The following is an 18,089-nucleotide window of genomic DNA, read 5'->3' as shown; positions in this document are numbered from 1 at the left end:
GAGAAAACCCGATAGATGAGAGAGAAAGGGAACGAAACTGTTTTTTTTTATTGTGCGTATGTGCGGGGCAAACTGAATGGGTGAGAGCAACGAAGCAACATCGACAACCAAAGAAAAGATTACATCACAACAAATGCATTCTGAAGCACCAAACAACAACAACAACAGCAGCAAAAAAACAAAACAAAGCAAGAGAAACCCTCTCTTCTCAACATTCAATTGTTCCAGTACTTCTTCATGTCATAGGTTACATTGTGTTCCACAAGCTGTTGGTGGGAAGCGCCAAACTGGGAAGTGTGCGCGACGCGCGCAGCGGCACGCGTGACTCCGTCACGTGGTGCAGCACCTGTGCCGGCATCGGGCGCCACCGCAAGAGCCGCTGCACCGTCTGCCGCTCCGACGTCACAAACGCTGCATCGGGCGGCTTGGGGAGATGGCGCTCGTAGCGCAACGTCTCGTTACAGTTGGCACGCTCCGCCTGCTCCTGCGCCTCTTGCCGGCGGATGCCGACCTCCGTCAGATTGTCCACCAGCGACTTCTGCTGCCTACGTAGGGCATCCACCTGCACCCGCGACACGCGGAGCTGTTCTCGCTTCGTCTCAATTTCCCGCAGCATCACTTCCATCGCCTGGTCGTGCGTTGACAGGATCACCTCCTCGGTGCCCACGTCCAGGTTCTTCTCGTGGATATCCTCCTCCTGATCAGTCGTGAGCATGCAGCGCTTGATGGGACGGCCAGAGCACAACTCAAGGTTCTGCATCTCTGTGTGGTATGTCTCGAATCGGAAAGCTACACGGATGTCGGAGAGATGCGTGCGCAGCGGATCATTCCCGAGGGAGGAGCTCATGTACCAATGACCACCAATCGCCTCGCGCTTGAACATGTGATCAAACCCACAGTGCAGCACAGAGTTACGTGCGATCTCGCAGAGATCATTTGGGGAGAGACCCCACACACGCGCCGCAATACTGTACTCTTCAATCAACGGCTCCTGCGTCTGGTGAAACATTAGCGGGTCGTCTGTGCTCAGTGAGACGTTAAGCCCACGGCGGAAGAACTCCGGAAATGGATTGTTGAGAAAGCGCAGAAATAGTGCATTGTTGCTTAGCGGTGAGACGTGCAAGCCAATTTGAGAGAGGTAATACAGATACTGCATCGGAGGATCGTTGCGGAGGTTTATGCCGTGACAAATGCTGTTGGCACAGAGGAATGCACCGTAGAGGTGCTCGGCCGAACCGGACTCGCCACAATGAGGACGCAATGCAAACGTTGAGAATCCTCGCGACGCCCTAAACTCGTTGAGTGTGCGAATGTTCGCATACAAATAGTATAAATAGTAGTTGTACGGCGGATTCTCAACAGACGTCCACGCCCATGGCGAGACTGGCACAAACGGCAGGTCTAGTGTCGCCTCATTGTCAACAGAATCGAAGCCACTCATGTGGTTTAAGAAGTAATGGACAAGTGGATGCTCGGAGGGGTGCAGAGATGCTTCCCAGAGGGGTTGGAAAATGTTCTGCAGGTACTGCCCAAAGCTCCCAATGACATTCTGTGCGCGGAAAACCTTGTACACACGTGGGACCTGAATAACCCACTTGTTGTGCTTTGATGACATACCGTGTGTGGCGAACCAAACTGCAAGGTTGTCCCACTCATTGAGATTGATACCATAAATAGACACACGGTTTTCAGCGTATGTGTGACGGTCCCTAGAGTACTGCTCAAATACATCATGAATTAACTCAGCAAAGTAACGACCTTTCATAAAGTTATCCGTCTTCAACAGTAAAGAACGCAAACCTGGGTTCTCCATTGGATTGTACTTGTTATTGAAGTTGTCAAATCGCTCAAATAAGGTATGATCCGCTTGTACGTTCAATTGATCAACTGTCAAATTTTTTGTGATGCCATTCTTTTTGAAGAAATCCCCTAGAGTATGAATCACATCTCCCTTCTTAAGCGCAATGTCGTCACCGCTGTACATGAGCTTTTTTACCATAAAGCTCAGCAGTTGCCGTCCTGTCATACCGGCTGCCATATGAATGTGCGTATCAACCTTTACCGCCTGATAAATATCACGGTTCGATGAGACACGATCCTCTGTCGTTCCTGCCTCGTTGGCGTGGTTCAAGGCCAGATGGAGGCGGAACTTGTGTTCAAGGTTCTCCAGCCGTTGATGTGCAAAGTCTTTCACCTCAGAGCTTAAGCAAATTTGGTGTAGCTCTTTCAGATCGTTGCGGAACGTTTCTAAGGTAGGCAGATGCCTCGGCCACGCATGCACTGCGTTCTTCGGGAAGGAAATGAATACGGCGTCATTCGCGGTGTACGTCCAGTCGTCCTCGTTGAAGCTGCCTGTCTTCCTCTGGAAGTCTGCCTCTACTGTGCGGTGCTGCGTCACCTCCCATGGATTAGGAGGTTCCCAGATGTACTTGAAGCGCATGTCAAGCGCCCGCGCAATGCGTGGCGCGGCGCTGACGGCTGACTTCACCTCTTTGTGTGGCCCATTAAGGACTGTGCGAGGAAAGCGGATCCGCTTGTCGAGCACTGTGTTGTATTCCACTTCCTTCACGTTACTAAGGTAGTGCCAGCGGGCAAGCCCAGCACTTTCTTGTGGCGCGCTCCGATTGATGTACAAATCCTTTAGCATGCTGCGCTCCAAATCCCACGATTCTTCACGGAATGCGAGACGCACATTTGTCACTTGGCTCAACTCAAATGCATTACCTTCGACGCCCCGACTGTACTGCTCCCCCAGCCATTCCTTTTTACGCTCATTAGAGAAGGATGATATCATCACACTGTTCCGAGCGAGCTCCGTAACATCAAGAAAACTCAGACGAAACATTTTCATTGCTGTTGCGTACTCCTCCAATAAAGGACTCGAACCGTGGTGGAAAAGAAGCGGCGCTTCAGTGGATATCGCCACATTGAGACAACGGTGCAGAAAGTTGGGAAGCGGGTGCTTCTGGTACTGCACAACACCTTGGATGTGATCATGTAAAGGACTCACAGTCAGACCGACACCATGCAAACCACACAAGTACTGCAAGACAGGATATTCCATGATTTTTGTGGCGCGTGTAATGACATCTCCAAGAAGATATCCAGCCAACAGATCGTTCAGGTTGGTTCGATGACCACCACTAAAGCGTAACTGAAATGTGTTTAGTCCCTTGCGCTTCCGCAAACTGTTTAGGACCGTCAAATTGGCATACATGTAGTAGAAGTAGTACAAACCGTTTGGCTTGGTCCCATAAGCTATCTCACGGGGAATAGGCGCCTTATCGTCAAAGTCTGCCTCCAAGGCATTCACTGGCGTCTCAATCTGGAACCCCCCAACCTGATTCAGAAACCAAGCGAGGGAAGAGTACTTGCGACCTGTTGGGGACAGTGTTGCCTTGAAAAGAGGCAGGAAAATGTAATCAAGCTGGTCCTGGATTGTGTTGCAGTTCACAGGGTAATTGACCTCAGCCGGTGGGTTATGCATGAAGCGAATCTGCAGAATCCATGTGTTGCGTCCACAGGGCCCGATGCCATACTTATGCAGTACGGTGGCGATATCTGCGAGCTCGTTAGAGTACGTGGCGTACAGAGGAATAGAGTATTCCGTTGCCTGCACGTATTGTGTACGTTGCTCCGCCCGCTGCAGCCTCTTTTGCAAAAATCGCGGTGCGCAGGAACCCCGTAAGTGGAGAAAGCTGTAACGCAGCTCTGCGCTCAGCGGCTCGTGGTCAAGTGAGAAGTCAACTTTCTCAGCACTGCCAGGCCTCGGCTGCCAGCCCAGGCCCTCCACCGTCAGCTGTGACGGATCCTCAACGCCGTGCGCCTGAAACAACTCCCGGAGTGTTGAATTCGTTCCATTACGAAGTCGCAGCGGTGCATCGGGATAGCGACTGTACCAATCAACAATGAAGTCCAAAAGTTCCTGCGCGTCAGTCGAGCGTGACAGCAACACTGAGTTATCCACTTTGGTAACTTTGGAGAAGACACCTCCTGCCTTGCGAAAATTGTGCTTTTCCTCAATGTCGGCATTGAGGAGGAAGAACATTCTAGAGCGCTCCTGCATGATGTTAAGCCGATGCGAGCAGGCCTTGATGCACGCGGTGTGGCCAACAGTCAGTTGCAGTTGCTGCACATCCGACGCAAAGGTTTCCCACGGCTGAAGGGAATACATGGGCGAAACCTCATGATCAGAAACCAGGTAGACCCCATTTGTTTGAGAAATGGTAACACGTTGCTGCATCTGCGGCATCACGACACGATCGTTTACCTTCTTGTAGCGCGTTCGCATGCGAAGAGCCACTTCAATGCGCCCATGCACCTTACGCATATCAACACCACCGTCGTCGCCGTCTATGACGACCTTAAACATGTGAGATTCCTGCAGTTGATACTTCAAGAATGTGTTGTTGCCGTGACTAATGGTAATCTTGTGCCTCCCACCGCGCAGTACCTCCTCCTGGACGCCATGTGACTGGTTCTCATCACCAGAACCATGATTATCGCCTGTGCGTGCGCTCATCTTCCTTGTGCCTTCTCCCCTCCCCTTTTTGTATGTGTGTGTGTGTGTGTGTGTGTGTGTATCAAGAATTAGTTGCAGAGGCCAACAAAAAAAAAAGTTTCAAAGGAAGAAAATAATAATAATAGAATGCTCGGCGAAGGAGGTGCTCTGAGAGAGCGAGCCCGGCAGCGACAACACAAACTAAAAAAAAACAACAAAAGCCGAAACGAAGAATAACAGCGCCAACTAGAGTGCATTGGCCTCATACTGTGTGCGTTTCCCACTCGGTGAGGAGCGCCAGTAGTGCAGAAGCATGAAGAATAGAATAACCCCATGCAGAGTCCACAGAACGGAGGCAATCAAAAACATGACGAATGCGGCAGTCTTACCTGTCAGCCCCAGTGTTATGATCCAGCCGCATCCGCCAAGCCCTGGCACACCAATTGCCATCCACACGTCAAAGCCAACCCCAAAGAGCAAACCAAGGTATGCTAACAGTTGACGCGGGCGTGACTCATCCCGAGTCGCACAGTAGGCGTTGTAGTACCACACAATGAAGGCACCAGGGAGTCCGAGGAGGTACAGGAATGAAAACCCAAAATGCACAGCGTTCCCGCCTTGTAGAAGATTCACCAATGCGCATACGATATTGTAGATGATAAGAAAAATCGTGCTGATATACAGAGTGCATAAAATATACATGAACCTTTGTAGATTCACTGGGACCTGCTCTCTAATGTTGTGGTATATCTGCGGCTTGATGCACAAAAAGTGTGGTGGAAAGTTGGGATCCGGCTCAACTTCAGACGCAACGTACCGCTGCCGCCCACGAATAGCTTCGCGGCGCGCCGCCAGCTCCTTTTCCTTCGCCTGTACCATGGCCAGCGTCAGGTTGGGCGGCACCTGAATGGACTGACTGCTGCTCATGTTCTACTTTTTTTTGTTCGTTCCTTCGTGTATATTTATGTGTGTGTGCGTGTGTGTGAGTGTGTGTATGTGAATCCACGCAGAAACTACGAGTGTATATGTATGCGTGTCAAAAGGAAAGGAAAGGCGTCTCCAGCGCCTACACAGCGAAGGGGAGCTGAAACATTAGGCAGCATGCGCAAAGCGTCAACACTACGGAACTACTGACGTCACCGTGTGACAATCGAAGCAAACCTCCACGGGTGTTGTTGTGTACCGCGCAGCACACACTGTGCCGCAACTGTGGCGGCGACCACGAACCACAACTGCACCTCGCGGTGGCACAGCCACTCACAGCAGCCCGTCAAGGCGACGGTACCGAGCAGCGCAAACGCGGTTGCAGGTGGAGGACGATTTCCTGCAGGAGCAGCAAGACTCATCAGTAGCGTCAGCGTGCTCATCAGAGAGTGCAAGTGCGGCGAGGAGCTGCCGATGCCGAGGACCGCAACGACAGCAGAGCACGTGCTTGTGGTTAAAAATGCCAGAAGACCAAAAAATAATACGCCCAGCGTTGCCACCGGAGAGCGCCACGACGACAATGACTCGAGCAAGGCACAGAACACCCCAAGTGCGTTGATTGGAGCAGTCGGCACTCTTGTACTGTGGGATGACGACAAACCTCCTCGCTTACTGGACGTCGGCGAAGTCGACGACAGTGTGTTCTCCGGCAGAATCTGCGCCGCCTCGTCCTGCGCCCCTACCGCGGCGGCGAGACCCACGGAGCTCCCCGCGCACAACCGCCGCACCGCAACGTGCGATACCGGTAGTACTTCCCGCGCAAAGCCGCCACCTATTGATACAAGCGCTGCACCCGCACAGCTGGGGTTCTTGACAACTCCAAGCACAGCTGATAGAGGTGATGATGCAAGGAGTACCTCCACCACGTCACCCACGGCGACGTTTGACATGCTTGAGGATTTTTGTTGGCTTGCCTCTACACATGCGCTTTTCTTTTTCTATTTCTATCTGATGCACACACACACACACACAGACAGACACCCAGCAAGAGCAGCCGCACAACAACAACAGAAAGAGACAAACAGATTCTTCACAGCTACAACCATACATGCATATGTCCTCCGCCCCCCCCCCTCTCTTTATCTCCCTCTCTTCACAAAACGCGTCACCTGCGTCGCAGCAAGTAACCGCATTCTTCTCCAGAGTTATTCCCGAGAATAACAAAATGGAAAAGAAAAACCAATTTATACACAAATAGCAAAAATAAAAATAGTGAACAGCTAGCATTCAATCATCTGGCTGTCTCACGAGAACATCTTCTTTAGCCCAGCCGCCAGCTTAGCGGTACGCGCCTTTGCTTCATCCTTTGCCTGTTGAAGCTTCGCTGCGATTTCAGCGTTCTCTGGGTCCAGCGACTGCGCCCTGGCGAGGTCGGCCACAGCCGACTCGGGATCGCGTGCGTTGAGGTTGGCAACACCGCGGCGAAACAAGGCCTTGGAGTTAGACTCCTCAATCTCGAGCACTTGCGTGGCAGCATTGCGAGCCTCGGCCCACCGGCTTAGTTTCAGCGCGCAGGCAGCTGTGTTATTGTAACAGGCGACCAGTTTTTCATTCACAGCCACCTCGTTGGCCGATGTCTTGTTAGCCGCATTGACGAAGCGGACGGCCTTTTCATATTTCTCCGTCGCATTTTCGTATTCAGCCCCCTTGAACAAATTGTTACCAATCTGCCGCACTGCCTCACCCACATTGAGGAGCTCCACATCACTCAGAGCGGGGGCACAGTCTTCGGGGTAGTCGGGGTACGTGTCGCCACCCACCTGCGGCTCCGGTTCGGGGAGGGTGTCCACCTCACCGCAGTCAACAATCACGCACGGCTTTACAGGCTTGTCGTTCGCACCGGTCTCAGCGTGCTCCAGCGCCCGGACGGCGTTCATGCCACGCACCACTTTGCCAAACACGACGTGCCGCCCAGTGAGGTGGGGAGCCGGATTCACAGTGATGAAGAACTGAGAACCGTTGGTATTCTCTCCGGCATTGGCCATTGCCAACAAGCCAGCCTTATCGCAGGGCATGTCAAAGTTCTCGTCGTCAAAGCGCTCACCGTAAATGGACACACCGCCTGTGCCGTTATGCTTTGTAAAATCGCCACCCTGGACCATGAAACCACTGATAATTCGGTGGAAACTGCTGCCCTTATACGTCATTGGAATTTGCGTTCCTTCCACCAACTTGCCCTCATTGCCTGTACACAACGCACGGAAGTTGGCACATGTCTTCGGCGTGACATCGTCAAAGAGCTCAAACACAATCTTTTCCCTCAGGGGCTTGCCGTCGATTGACACCTGAAACCAACAGTGTTTCCCCATGTGCTCCTCCCCTTGCCTGTATGTGACCTTGCTCGCTTGTGTTCTAGTATAGCACGCATATTTACATAACAATAATAAAAAAGCAAAGCAAACAAAAAAAAAACGGAGATAATGCGTGGTAAGATTACAGTGGGTGTTTCCTTGTTGCCACCACCACCATCATCATTTTCTTCAATGTGTGATTACGTGCAGGGGAAAAGAAGTGAGTGCAAAAACGCACTTTTCATCTATTCATGCTCCGCACACCATCAACAGGGGTGAAATTTTATTGTAGACTATAAAGAAGATACAAGAGTTGTCGCTGAAGAAAAAAAGGTAACCTACCGCTCTATCCCGCAACGCCCAACCAGGGTATACCCCTCCATTTCATCTTCACTGAAGAGTCAGTGAGTAGAGGAATGTGGTGGAAAGTGCACTTTTTGCGGTGCCCCCTTTACGGTGATACCTCAAAGGAACAACGTGAGGAGACCTTTCACTCCCCATCTAAAAGACGAACTTCTGCATGAGAAAGCACGACACAGACGCCAGGAGAGCGGCAGCTACCTCGTAGCCACCGTCTGTGAGCAGAAGCGGCATAGGGCGCTGACTCCAGAAGAACTGGTGCTGGTTGATGCATGCGAGCGCTGCCACCACCATGCCGGCCTGTTGGTAGTCTGTCAGAGCACTGCCTTGGAAAATTGACACTATCGCGAGAATAGCGATAGATCGAGCGATACCCGCAGCAAGCGTGGCAACACTGCAGACTGTAGTGGAGTACCGGTGCACCATGTGCTCTACCCTCCGCACACCCTTGTCTGCAGCGAGGTAGTAGTCCGCCACCGTCTTGACGATAAAGCGGAACCAAATCAAGGCAAAAACCTGCTGAATGATTGCGCTGGCGATGATCACCCATGGATTCGCGCCCATCAAGGCCTGCAAAACCGAAGCGTACACAACCATTGAGAGAGAAATCAGGCGTGCGGAGAGCCAGACAAAAAAAACGATTCCTTTTTCGTTTTATTGTTGTTGTTGTTGTTGTGTGTGTGTGAGGGGTGTTTTGCATTTGAGGTTGCCAGGAAAAGAGAAAAAAAAAGTATCATCACCATAGAGAGGGCATGAGCAGTAGAATGGCAAAGTGCGCACAGATAAATACCCCCCCAAAAAATGAATAAAATGGTAACATGACTTTATGGTGTATTGAATCACTATAAAACCACCAGGAGGCGTTCAACAGAAGCTATTATACATGTTGAAGACGCCCATATCCCCGCACAATTCGGGAAATAGGACCTTCCAATTCGCATTTACATTTCCTCCGCGGCGTTCATTTTCTGCAGGAATGGAACCAGGGAAAGAAGGCGATTTGCGTAACTGCCGTCGAAGTTAAACCACAACAATAGTTTGTGAACTTCCCCATCACGCAAACACTGAGAGCTCGTTGTATCGTAGCAAAGCTTGCCGTTCGGTACGCAGTCACGACTAATAAGGTCCGCACCCGAGTACATCAACACCTCTCTGAGTTGACCTCCAGCGGCCTCCTTGATAGTGCCATCCAGCAACTCCTTAGAAACAGGCTGGGCCAACCGCACCAGCATGTCCACAGCGCATCCCTTTGTTACGGGGACCTGGAAAGCGCTTCCTGATATTCGTTCTGCGAGAAACGGGAAGATCTTTTCCAACGTCTTATTTCCGGTTTGGCTGTACGGGATGATGGCGTCGGCCGCCGCCCTCGTTTGGCGCCAGTCCTGTGTGTTCTTAGACCTCCCTGCCGTGGGCTCCACCGTCCGCATGCCGTGGATAGCTGTGTAGGAGCACTCCTCCACACCATACTGCTCGTGCAAAAGACGAATGAGAGGAGCGAGAGCCACGGCGATCGGGGCACCGGCACAAATGACTGGGTACGCCTTCTTTAGCTCCGTCTCGTTTGCGCCTATGATGACAGTCGGCGCGTCCGCGCTTTGCCCCGCGATGACGACGCCGCTTGCCCCGCCAGTGATATGGCCCCAGCATCGCTCTCGCGTGGAGCTTAGGCCGCTGCACTCTACCACGTACCTTACACCCGCTTCGCGCCAGCCAATCTCTACAAGATCATGCTTCTGCGTGACGCGAATCTTGTGTGTTCCTTGGATGCATACGTAGTCTCCCACCACAATAACGGAGGCCCTCTCCTCTGTGGAGAGAGGGCTCTCACGCTGCACCACATAAGCAATGTAGTCAACGCTCGTGGATGCATCATTGATAGCGGTCACATTCACTAGAGGGTCGGTGAAGGACGAGAATAGAACGGCCCGGCCGATTGGTCCAAAACCATTGATGCCTACACAAATCGGCATTGAATCATCACCCATTTCTTCCGTGCCAGTGTGATTTCACCTGCTCTTCGTACTGTGTGTGTGTGTGTTGAACTATAATTGTTCCTTCACCGTCACGGATAGGGGTAGAAAACAAGAGGTTAACAACAAACCGGAGACGCCATTACACGCACGCTCACCCACACATACAGATACACATACACACAAATGTTGAATTGAATGCGTTCTTTGAGTCTTCACTGACTGTGTGAGAATGGTGCTTGGCACGTATCACCCCGCACACCAAGGCGACCACTGAGGTGACGAGACGCAAACATCCAGAGGGAGCGTTACTCCTTCTCTTCGTTCTTGTGCGTGGTTCTCTCGCGAGAGTTCCGTCGACGGCGAATGAATCCCACGTGGACACCACATGCTTCATACCACGCACCAACACCTGGAAAAAAGCATTAGCATGAGTGCTTCCGACCACACGAGACACTGACAATTGTCACTTTAAACTGAAGAGGAACTCGAGTGAGTTTCTTAACGAACGCGTGATCGACAACGCCGACACCACCGCTGAAATTTTGTTCGTAGATAGGCATGTGCCTACCACCGTTTCTTCTGGTAGGAATGCTTCGTCCTTCAGCGTCACGATCCGCCAAATTTAGTAACGTGGATGACTGCATCTCACCAGAAAACACAATGTGCCGATTCTTCTCCAGCCAATAGCACATTATGAGATGGTGCTCAGACGCGACTTCATGAGCACAGCCCACGCCCCGTATAGTTCTCCACATGTAAGCATCACAATCACTTATACTCAGCTGACTACTGGTATTGCTACCCAAGTCTAATATTCCTCCTGTTGTGTTTGCATGTACCTTAAAACTCACCAAGGCAACTACACAAGTGATGGGTACTTGTAGTGAGACAACGAAATGCTAGATTGGTATGGCCAACGTTACTGAAAGCCGTGACCTTATGCCCAAGATGCCTGTCATTCTCTCTCCCTCTCTCAAGCCTAAAGAGCACCGTCGGTACTGATGGCAAAATGATGTGTGTGCACCAGAGAATATATTACTTGCACATCCGTAAAGAACTCACTTAAGACCAAAATATTCGCCATGATGCATGCCATCCCCTTGCTGTCCACAAGAACCCGCACAACAGCTGCAATTTTCCCAAGAAAATCTTTTAAAAAAAAGTATCTGCATTCTCACGCGCGACCTTCGCGATACGCTCACTAAAGGTGCTAGTGACTAAATTGGGGCGATCCAAGCACGGTGGCAAAAGTGCAAGCTAATCCAATCCATTCCGTCTCCATTCGCACACCTGACCACATGGAGTCACGGCAAAGGTGTAGTGGGTATCACAGGGTATCTGAATAACGCCATTGTCCATGTCTTCCACTCCACAAACGAAACAAAGACGTGTCCCCCCCCCCTCAACCAAGCTGACCATAGCGGTTCAATATAGAATATTTCTTGATGCAGTCGTCTCCATAAACACTATTATTTCTGAAATTGATGCGGGACAAAAAAAGAGGAGAATCTGGAACATTTCACCCCCCCCAAAAAAAAATATCAATTATTCTCTGTACTCTCAGAATGAGACAATTGAGTGTTCCCCACCCAGAACCATTTTTCCATCAAATTAACATTCCACCTATGAAAGGGCAGCGTTAGGGCTTCGCACCTCTGAAGACCCCGCCGCGTGGTGGGAATTAAGGACCGGATGGGATGGTAAAGTCAAATTCTCCTCTGGACCCTACTCGAAAGCTTCCGATTGGACCGATCAAGAATGGGAGAAACCCATTGATGCCAGCACTTTACTGAGAAACCATTTGGACACACAGAATCTTTCCACAAATTCCCCCAAATACACACATCTGTGAACGTGCATGTGTGTGTATGTGCAGAAATGTCAGTCGCTGTCACTATCATAAAAAATGATGGGCAATAAAAAAAGAGAGGGTAACTCAGACACAAAGATAATGACGGCCAGTAACTAGTTTCGTTATTGATTCACGAGAGCCTCACGCTCGCGTAGCTCGGCCCTCATTTGCTGCAGTGTCGCCTCGGCCAACGACTTCAATTGCTTCTCCTTCTGCTGCAACTGGCGCAGTTGATTCTCTACCCTTAACTCACCATCATGAAGCTGTCGGAGTTTCTCTACGAGTTCGTTTTCCTGTTTTCCAAGTTCATCCAATTGCTCCTGCATCCGGTTCATTCGCTGGCAGTGTTCAACTTCCGCTACCTTCACCTCATCTTCTAACACACGCCACTCATTTTCTAATGCGTTTTCAATACGCTCCGCGTCAATTGTGGCTTTTTTTCTTTCTCCATTTAATGAACTGATTTGTGCGTTGCGTTGCGTGTTGGTTTCTTCCAGGGTGAACCTACGAGACGCCACATATTGCTCCTTTTGAACCAATAATCTTTCTGTGGCATCATTTTCATTGGAAAGTTCAACCAATGAGGCCTCCAGTTGAATACAGACGGCCTTCTTATCTTCGAACTTCGATCGACGAGAACGAACAGCGGCAGCGCGCCTCTCTAGATTGGTATTCCAAGTGCTCAGCCGTGTCTCTTCGAGACGAGACATAATATCTGTACCACACCTCCTGGGATGAGCTAAATAAAACAAGCGAAATAAAATAGAAAAAAAAGCACAAAGTGTATAATTCATGTAAAAAATTCTACAGGAATGATGTAGAGCCTATGTTTTAGGCGCACCAATTTCCTCAATTCATCGCTCAACATATCCAATTAAGAGAAACACAACTTCGTGTTTCCCTCAAAAAAAAAAAAAACCGTTTCCGTTCATAGTGCCCCGTAGGTAAATGTCCATGTGTAGAATTCCGAAAAAGGTATATAACTAGAAAGATATGAGCATACCCTGTTACACCCCAAGCTTTGTCACTATGTAGGTGTGCATAGCACTTCATCGTCACCACTATATATATATATATATAGTGGTGACTTCGAATATCATTTGCCCTTGATTCGTAAACGAAATTCCCAGCCTTCTATTCGATATATTTCTTGTAGTCTTCAGCAGTCATGAGTCCCGCAGGAATTTCACTGCATTTCACCTTGATGAGCCATCCGTCACCCTCGGCAGAGCGGTTAATAAGGCCTGGTTCATCCTTCACTTTTTCATTCACTGCATCAACGACACCAGTGACTGGGGAGCAAATGTTACTGGTAGCCTTGACGCTCTCCACTTCACCAAGCACATCATTCACCTCAACTTTGTCGCCTACATTAGGAAGTGCAACATATACCACATCACCTAAGCTCTCCTGTGCATGAACCGTTATTCCCACAGTGGCAATACCATCCCCATGCTCCACCCATTCATGGCTATCCGTGAAAAGGCGTGTACCGTAGAAACGGACCGAAGCAGCAACGATCGTGGAAGGAAGTAAAAAAGCGCGGCGCATCATGTGGTTTTTTTTTCTATCCAGAAGTATGAGAAAAAAAAAATAGAAAAAAAAGAAGGGAAAAGTAGAAGAAAAACACAACAATCTCCCTTCCCCAACCAAAATAATAATAATATAAAATCCTTAGAGAGCATTGCCAAAAAGACATTATGGTTTGTATTCAAGAACCTGAACGTTCTCCCCTCTTTCAAACAGTACTCCAAGAGAAATACAAGAAGGGCTTAACATCTTCCAGAGATCACAAATCGCCTTTAACACCATCATCGCCGCTTTCTGGAGCGGGGGTGTCTTTGGTGCTTTGTGATCGCTGGCGCACAAGCTGTTTTAGTTCGTTCAATTTCGTTTCATACGTCTCCTTACCGCAAGTTTCATAACTCCCCTCGCCGTCTTCAAGCCACTCCTGTACTTCTGCCAACTTGGCTTTCAGTTCATCAAGTTCTCTTGAAGTAAACATAGCCAAGGCCGTAGAATTTTCCAACACTCCATCGCTCTTTGACCAAAACACATACGCTTCAAGGTTGTTCTTTGCAATAGCAGCTTCGTGCTTCTTCTTCTCCTTGTCGAGCAATTGAAATATTTTATCCTTTACAAGACGGAATTTTTCTCTTGGTAACGGTGAAGGCCTTGTGAAACTCACTGTTGCAGAAATGGGCACTACCTTACGTTTCATCTTAATCAAATAATCACTTTGGTGAGTAATATTCTCTTCATTGGATGAAACATTCACCTTGGTCTTAGTTGATACATTTGCTGCATAACGGTAAATGACATCGGCCTCTTCAACCTCAAAAAGTCCAGATTCATTAAGGCGCAACTGAATACGAACAATATGACTATTGTTTGGGTGCTGAAGCTCTGATATATAGTGGTGCGTTTGCTCCAACGCAGCCTTCACACCCGTTACAGCGACCTCCCCAACCAAATCACTAGAATCAAAAAGCTGAATACTAAAATCATCAGTTCGGTTAAGAGTGATGCTTCTTCGAGAACCTATAACAGGGTTTTCAACAAGTATTCGTTTTGAACCAGGAGACTTCGCTAGTGTGGGTATAACACCAAAATAAAAGGTAAATGGTATATGCTCCATCACACGAAAAGAGCGTACACGGTAAATGGATGAGAGTCGAAGGGCATAGTAAGCAGCACCTATGGCTGCTGCTTCATCTGAGTTCAACGTCCGGTCCACCTCTCTACCGAGAAAGGCAGAAAGATCAGCTATAATTTTAGGAGTTCGCGAAGCGCCACCCATCATTTCAAACGCGTCAATATCATTCAATGTTAATCCAGCCTTCGATATGGCTTCCTCTGCAATATTTGGCGCTCGTTCAAACAGTTTAGTACATTTCTCTTCTATGTCTTTTCTTGATATTTCAGTGTGAAAATCACTGTCTGGAACTATACCTTCAACAGTGACAGGTGTCTTGCTGTTAGCGGAGAGTATTTCTCGAGCTTTTTTAGCCGCACGAAGCAATGAAAACTGAGATTTTCGCAGCTGTAAAGTTGTACCACCAATAATTGCAGGAATTTTCATTTTAGCCATGGCCTCAGCTTCTATCACTCTTGCAATACATAAGTCAAAAGCTCTGCCGCCCAGTAATGTATCGTCCACAACAGCTACCGTGGTTAGCGTACCAAAACTATCCGAGGACTTTGTTTTCTTCCCAGTTTGCGTCTCTGGCGGCGTGAATTTGTAAATACCGACTTCTGTGTGAGTACTTCCGATATCATATACAAGTAAATGAATTGTCTTGTTTCCAAATCCTCGGCGACGAACACCGTAATACAGCGCAGCGGCTGTAGTACTGTGCATTAATCCCAAAACATTTATATCCATTAGACGGGCAGATTCCAATACAGCTTGTCGTTTTCCCAATGAAGAGTGAAACGGCATTGTAATCACAACATTTTTGGGGTCAATCACTCCGTCTTTTTGTGATATACTTCGGCAATAATGGAGCATCATGGCGTATAGTTCATCAACCGAATAATTTCCATTCTGATCACCAAAAGCAAACTCAACACCATTCCGTTCATCAGGGTGAGTTTCAAATTCACAGTCCAGCTTCTTGAAATCCGCAAACTCCGAAGAGTCATATGTAACCCCTATGAGCTGATTGATCATCGTCACGAAATTCAAAGGAAATCGAGCAGCCAAGGCTTTGGCCTGGTCCCCAATATATTTCTCGCCGTTCCTGAAGCCGATGAAGTTGTCTGTCTTTCGATGTGACTGCTCATTCAACACGATATCAACAGTATTCCCACTATGAGGCCCTGCAACTTCAATGTAGTCGGAACCAAAGTCAATTCCTATAACATTTGCAAACGCCACGGTACTCAAAAAGAGAACTGCAATGATAAATAGGTGTGCCCGCATTGTCCTAACACTAAAAAAATTACACTCAAAAAAAAAGAGACAAAGAAGAAACAACAAGAAAAAAAAAACGAAAAAGAAAAGGATTATTAATGGATATCCAACTCAGAAAAAAAAACTGTAAATTTCCCAAATTAAAAACAATATTAACAATAAACAAGTATCATACGCAGTAGAACTAGAAAAAAAATTACAATGACCACACAATCATATATTATCGTAAGCATCTAGAACTACATATATAGTTTGTTTGTGTACAAATTTGTCTAAGTTTTCCGCCCTCCATTCGTTTGTTTGTGATAAAGTCCGAGTTTCTTTTCTTTCGTTGTGCGAACTTTATACGTCATCTACGCCCAGACCGTTGCTTAGAGAATAAGAATGGGCCGAAAAAAAAGGGAAAGCAACAGTCGTAAAGAAGTTGTTACTGCAACTACTTCACTTCCTTGAATAAGCACATCTTGGACCGATGGGCGCCTTCTTTGCTGCTGTCATAACCTTTCGGCCCTTTGTTCTAGCGTCGACAACCTTCTGCCATACTGATGTATATATCTGTTTTGCTCCCTTTTCACCAATATTGGCGTGCGATTCCATTATACGACGAATGAACTCTGCTTCTGGAATGTGAACCAAAGTGCGTCCGTCTCCTTCGGGGAGAATAAACTCGGGTGCTGTGATCCTTCCTCTTGAACACTGACACAAAAACTCCAGTGCTTGTTTTCTGTCAAACCCATTTGGATCGTCGGGGTCATCAGCAACAACGCGCGCTGGTGGAGATACCGCAAGTAGGGCTGCATATCTCAAAGTATTAATTGTGTGCCTGGAATCTCTTAATAGAGGTGAGACACATGCTATCATCACCGTCTTGGTTGGCCGTCTCACGGCAATTTCAAAGCAATCTCGAAGCAAAAGTGTCAAGGGTGACCTCCTGAATGGAATATGCAAGTGATTTGAACTCGTGGCCGCCATGGCACGGGAACGAATGCATTCCTTTAGAGTCATCAGCGAAGTATTGATAAACTTGGCTTCCATTTGCCGTTCTTTATCATGTGTTGCACTATCGGCTGTGTTTTCGCTCCCCGCCAGATCGACTATAAAAAGCTCTCCAGGTTTTGCCCAAGTGCTGTTTTTGGAAACAATTCGTATGCATGTCACCATATGCGAACGCGAAGATGCCTCATTTCGACCAGTTGCTTTTGTCATTCGCTGTGAAGCTGCCTCTTCAAAAGCTGCCCATAACATTTCTTCATTAGAACATTCAAAGGCATCGGCACCACGGATCTTGAGTTCTCCAGATACATCTTCAACAACCTGTGCATCGGTGCCTGTAAGAAGATCAATGTTTTTGCTCGCCCGGATCTCAATGACCGTAATGAATATATCATGTGTGGCGAAATATGGAGCCAGATCCTTCGACACAAGTTGTAGAATACCCGTTGTCGTGTACGTTTTTCCGCTTCCTGTTTGTCCATAACACAAAACACAAGTAGATGCGCCTTCAACCGATAAGTTTACGAGAGGGTAACACGACTCCCTGTATACCTTTTCTGTATCATCCGTCCCAGCAAAGACACCATCGAGATTCACACTATGGGGCTCAAGTAGGCATTGTCCCGCTAAGGAAATTTTCGGAGCCATTACAACAAGGTCACGACGCCCCTCCACTTTAACAATAATGCTTTTGTTATTCATATCTTCCTGATCAAAGGGTATGATAGGACGACATCGCACAAAAATTCGGGAATCCTGCGACGTGAAAAGTTCCTCTGGGTCCATGGTCGGACGAAGCTTCTTCTTCACAGCTTCTGGTGCTTCAGTCGTATCGAGCAAACGCTGAAATTCAGTGCTTTTGGCACCGAGTTCAGCAACCAAAGGTATGCTCGGCATCTCGATATCTGCTAGGCTTGTTTTTACTTTCTGTTTACTTTTTTTATTACTCGTTTTTGATTTTTTGGGGGGAGCGAAACAACGACAAACCCAAGAGAAAACAATATATGTTTCACAACGAAAACAACGAAAAAAAACAAAGAAACATCAAGTGCTCTTTAGAAAAGCCAACAAATAAAAAAAATACAAGTAACAAAAAAAAACAACACATGCTCGTGGTAACGAAAACCGTGAGCGAAAAACCACTTAGTGGGAAGGCGCCGCCCGGCTGCCTCCCCCGCGGCGCCCGCCGCCTTTCCCCCCGACCCTTTTGCACCACGCC

At 48.3% G+C, this 18,089-nt stretch overlaps 11 protein-coding genes across 11 annotated transcripts; all 11 read right to left on the bottom strand.

Moving 5' to 3' along the window:
- Positions 1-247: 247 nt before the first annotated feature.
- On the bottom strand, positions 248-4,522 carry DQ04_01271100 (AMP deaminase; the record flags this gene model as incomplete). Its single annotated transcript, XM_009310486.1, has 1 exon — positions 248-4,522. One exon carries the CDS (start codon positions 4,520-4,522, stop codon positions 248-250), a length of 4,275 nt encoding a protein of 1,424 aa, XP_009308761.1.
- A 225-nt stretch (positions 4,523-4,747) lies between these two features.
- Positions 4,748-5,428, bottom strand: DQ04_01271090 (putative membrane-trafficking protein; the record flags this gene model as incomplete). Its single annotated transcript, XM_009310485.1, has 1 exon — positions 4,748-5,428. One exon carries the CDS (start codon positions 5,426-5,428, stop codon positions 4,748-4,750), a length of 681 nt encoding a protein of 226 aa, XP_009308760.1.
- Positions 5,429-5,637: 209 nt separating this feature from the next.
- DQ04_01271080 (hypothetical protein) lies at positions 5,638-6,375 on the bottom strand (the record flags this gene model as incomplete). Its single annotated transcript, XM_009310484.1, has 1 exon — positions 5,638-6,375. The coding sequence occupies one exon, from the start codon at positions 6,373-6,375 to the stop codon at positions 5,638-5,640; it is 738 nt and encodes a 245-aa protein (XP_009308759.1).
- Positions 6,376-6,729: 354 nt separating this feature from the next.
- Positions 6,730-7,794, bottom strand: DQ04_01271070 (cyclophilin; the record flags this gene model as incomplete). The annotated part of the gene is made up of 1 exon (XM_009310483.1): positions 6,730-7,794. One exon carries the CDS (start codon positions 7,792-7,794, stop codon positions 6,730-6,732), a length of 1,065 nt encoding a protein of 354 aa, XP_009308758.1.
- Positions 7,795-8,277: 483 nt separating this feature from the next.
- DQ04_01271060 (hypothetical protein) lies at positions 8,278-8,700 on the bottom strand (the record flags this gene model as incomplete). The annotated part of the gene is made up of 1 exon (XM_009310482.1): positions 8,278-8,700. The coding sequence occupies one exon, from the start codon at positions 8,698-8,700 to the stop codon at positions 8,278-8,280; it is 423 nt and encodes a 140-aa protein (XP_009308757.1).
- Positions 8,701-9,077: 377 nt separating this feature from the next.
- DQ04_01271050 (glyceraldehyde-3-phosphate dehydrogenase) lies at positions 9,078-10,121 on the bottom strand (the record flags this gene model as incomplete). Its single annotated transcript, XM_009310481.1, has 1 exon — positions 9,078-10,121. The coding sequence occupies one exon, from the start codon at positions 10,119-10,121 to the stop codon at positions 9,078-9,080; it is 1,044 nt and encodes a 347-aa protein (XP_009308756.1).
- A 410-nt stretch (positions 10,122-10,531) lies between these two features.
- Positions 10,532-10,864, bottom strand: DQ04_01271040 (putative regulator of chromosome condensation (RCC1); the record flags this gene model as incomplete). The annotated part of the gene is made up of 1 exon (XM_009310480.1): positions 10,532-10,864. The coding sequence occupies one exon, from the start codon at positions 10,862-10,864 to the stop codon at positions 10,532-10,534; it is 333 nt and encodes a 110-aa protein (XP_009308755.1).
- Positions 10,865-12,083: 1,219 nt separating this feature from the next.
- DQ04_01271030 (hypothetical protein) lies at positions 12,084-12,671 on the bottom strand (the record flags this gene model as incomplete). Its single annotated transcript, XM_009310479.1, has 1 exon — positions 12,084-12,671. One exon carries the CDS (start codon positions 12,669-12,671, stop codon positions 12,084-12,086), a length of 588 nt encoding a protein of 195 aa, XP_009308754.1.
- Positions 12,672-13,095: 424 nt separating this feature from the next.
- On the bottom strand, positions 13,096-13,515 carry DQ04_01271020 (putative glycine cleavage system H protein; the record flags this gene model as incomplete). The annotated part of the gene is made up of 1 exon (XM_009310478.1): positions 13,096-13,515. One exon carries the CDS (start codon positions 13,513-13,515, stop codon positions 13,096-13,098), a length of 420 nt encoding a protein of 139 aa, XP_009308753.1.
- A 235-nt stretch (positions 13,516-13,750) lies between these two features.
- On the bottom strand, positions 13,751-15,886 carry DQ04_01271010 (hypoxia up-regulated 1; the record flags this gene model as incomplete). The annotated part of the gene is made up of 1 exon (XM_009310477.1): positions 13,751-15,886. One exon carries the CDS (start codon positions 15,884-15,886, stop codon positions 13,751-13,753), a length of 2,136 nt encoding a protein of 711 aa, XP_009308752.1.
- A 432-nt stretch (positions 15,887-16,318) lies between these two features.
- On the bottom strand, positions 16,319-17,767 carry DQ04_01271000 (putative MCAK-like kinesin; the record flags this gene model as incomplete). Its single annotated transcript, XM_009310476.1, has 1 exon — positions 16,319-17,767. The coding sequence occupies one exon, from the start codon at positions 17,765-17,767 to the stop codon at positions 16,319-16,321; it is 1,449 nt and encodes a 482-aa protein (XP_009308751.1).
- Positions 17,768-18,089: the final 322 nt, after the last annotated feature.

The sequence above is a fragment of the Trypanosoma grayi genome (genome assembly GCF_000691245.1).
Source record: "Trypanosoma grayi strain ANR4 Tgr_127_V1, whole genome shotgun sequence".
Lineage (NCBI taxonomy): Eukaryota > Euglenozoa > Kinetoplastea > Trypanosomatida > Trypanosomatidae > Trypanosoma > Trypanosoma grayi.
This window is presented reverse-complemented; position numbering and strand designations above follow the sequence as displayed.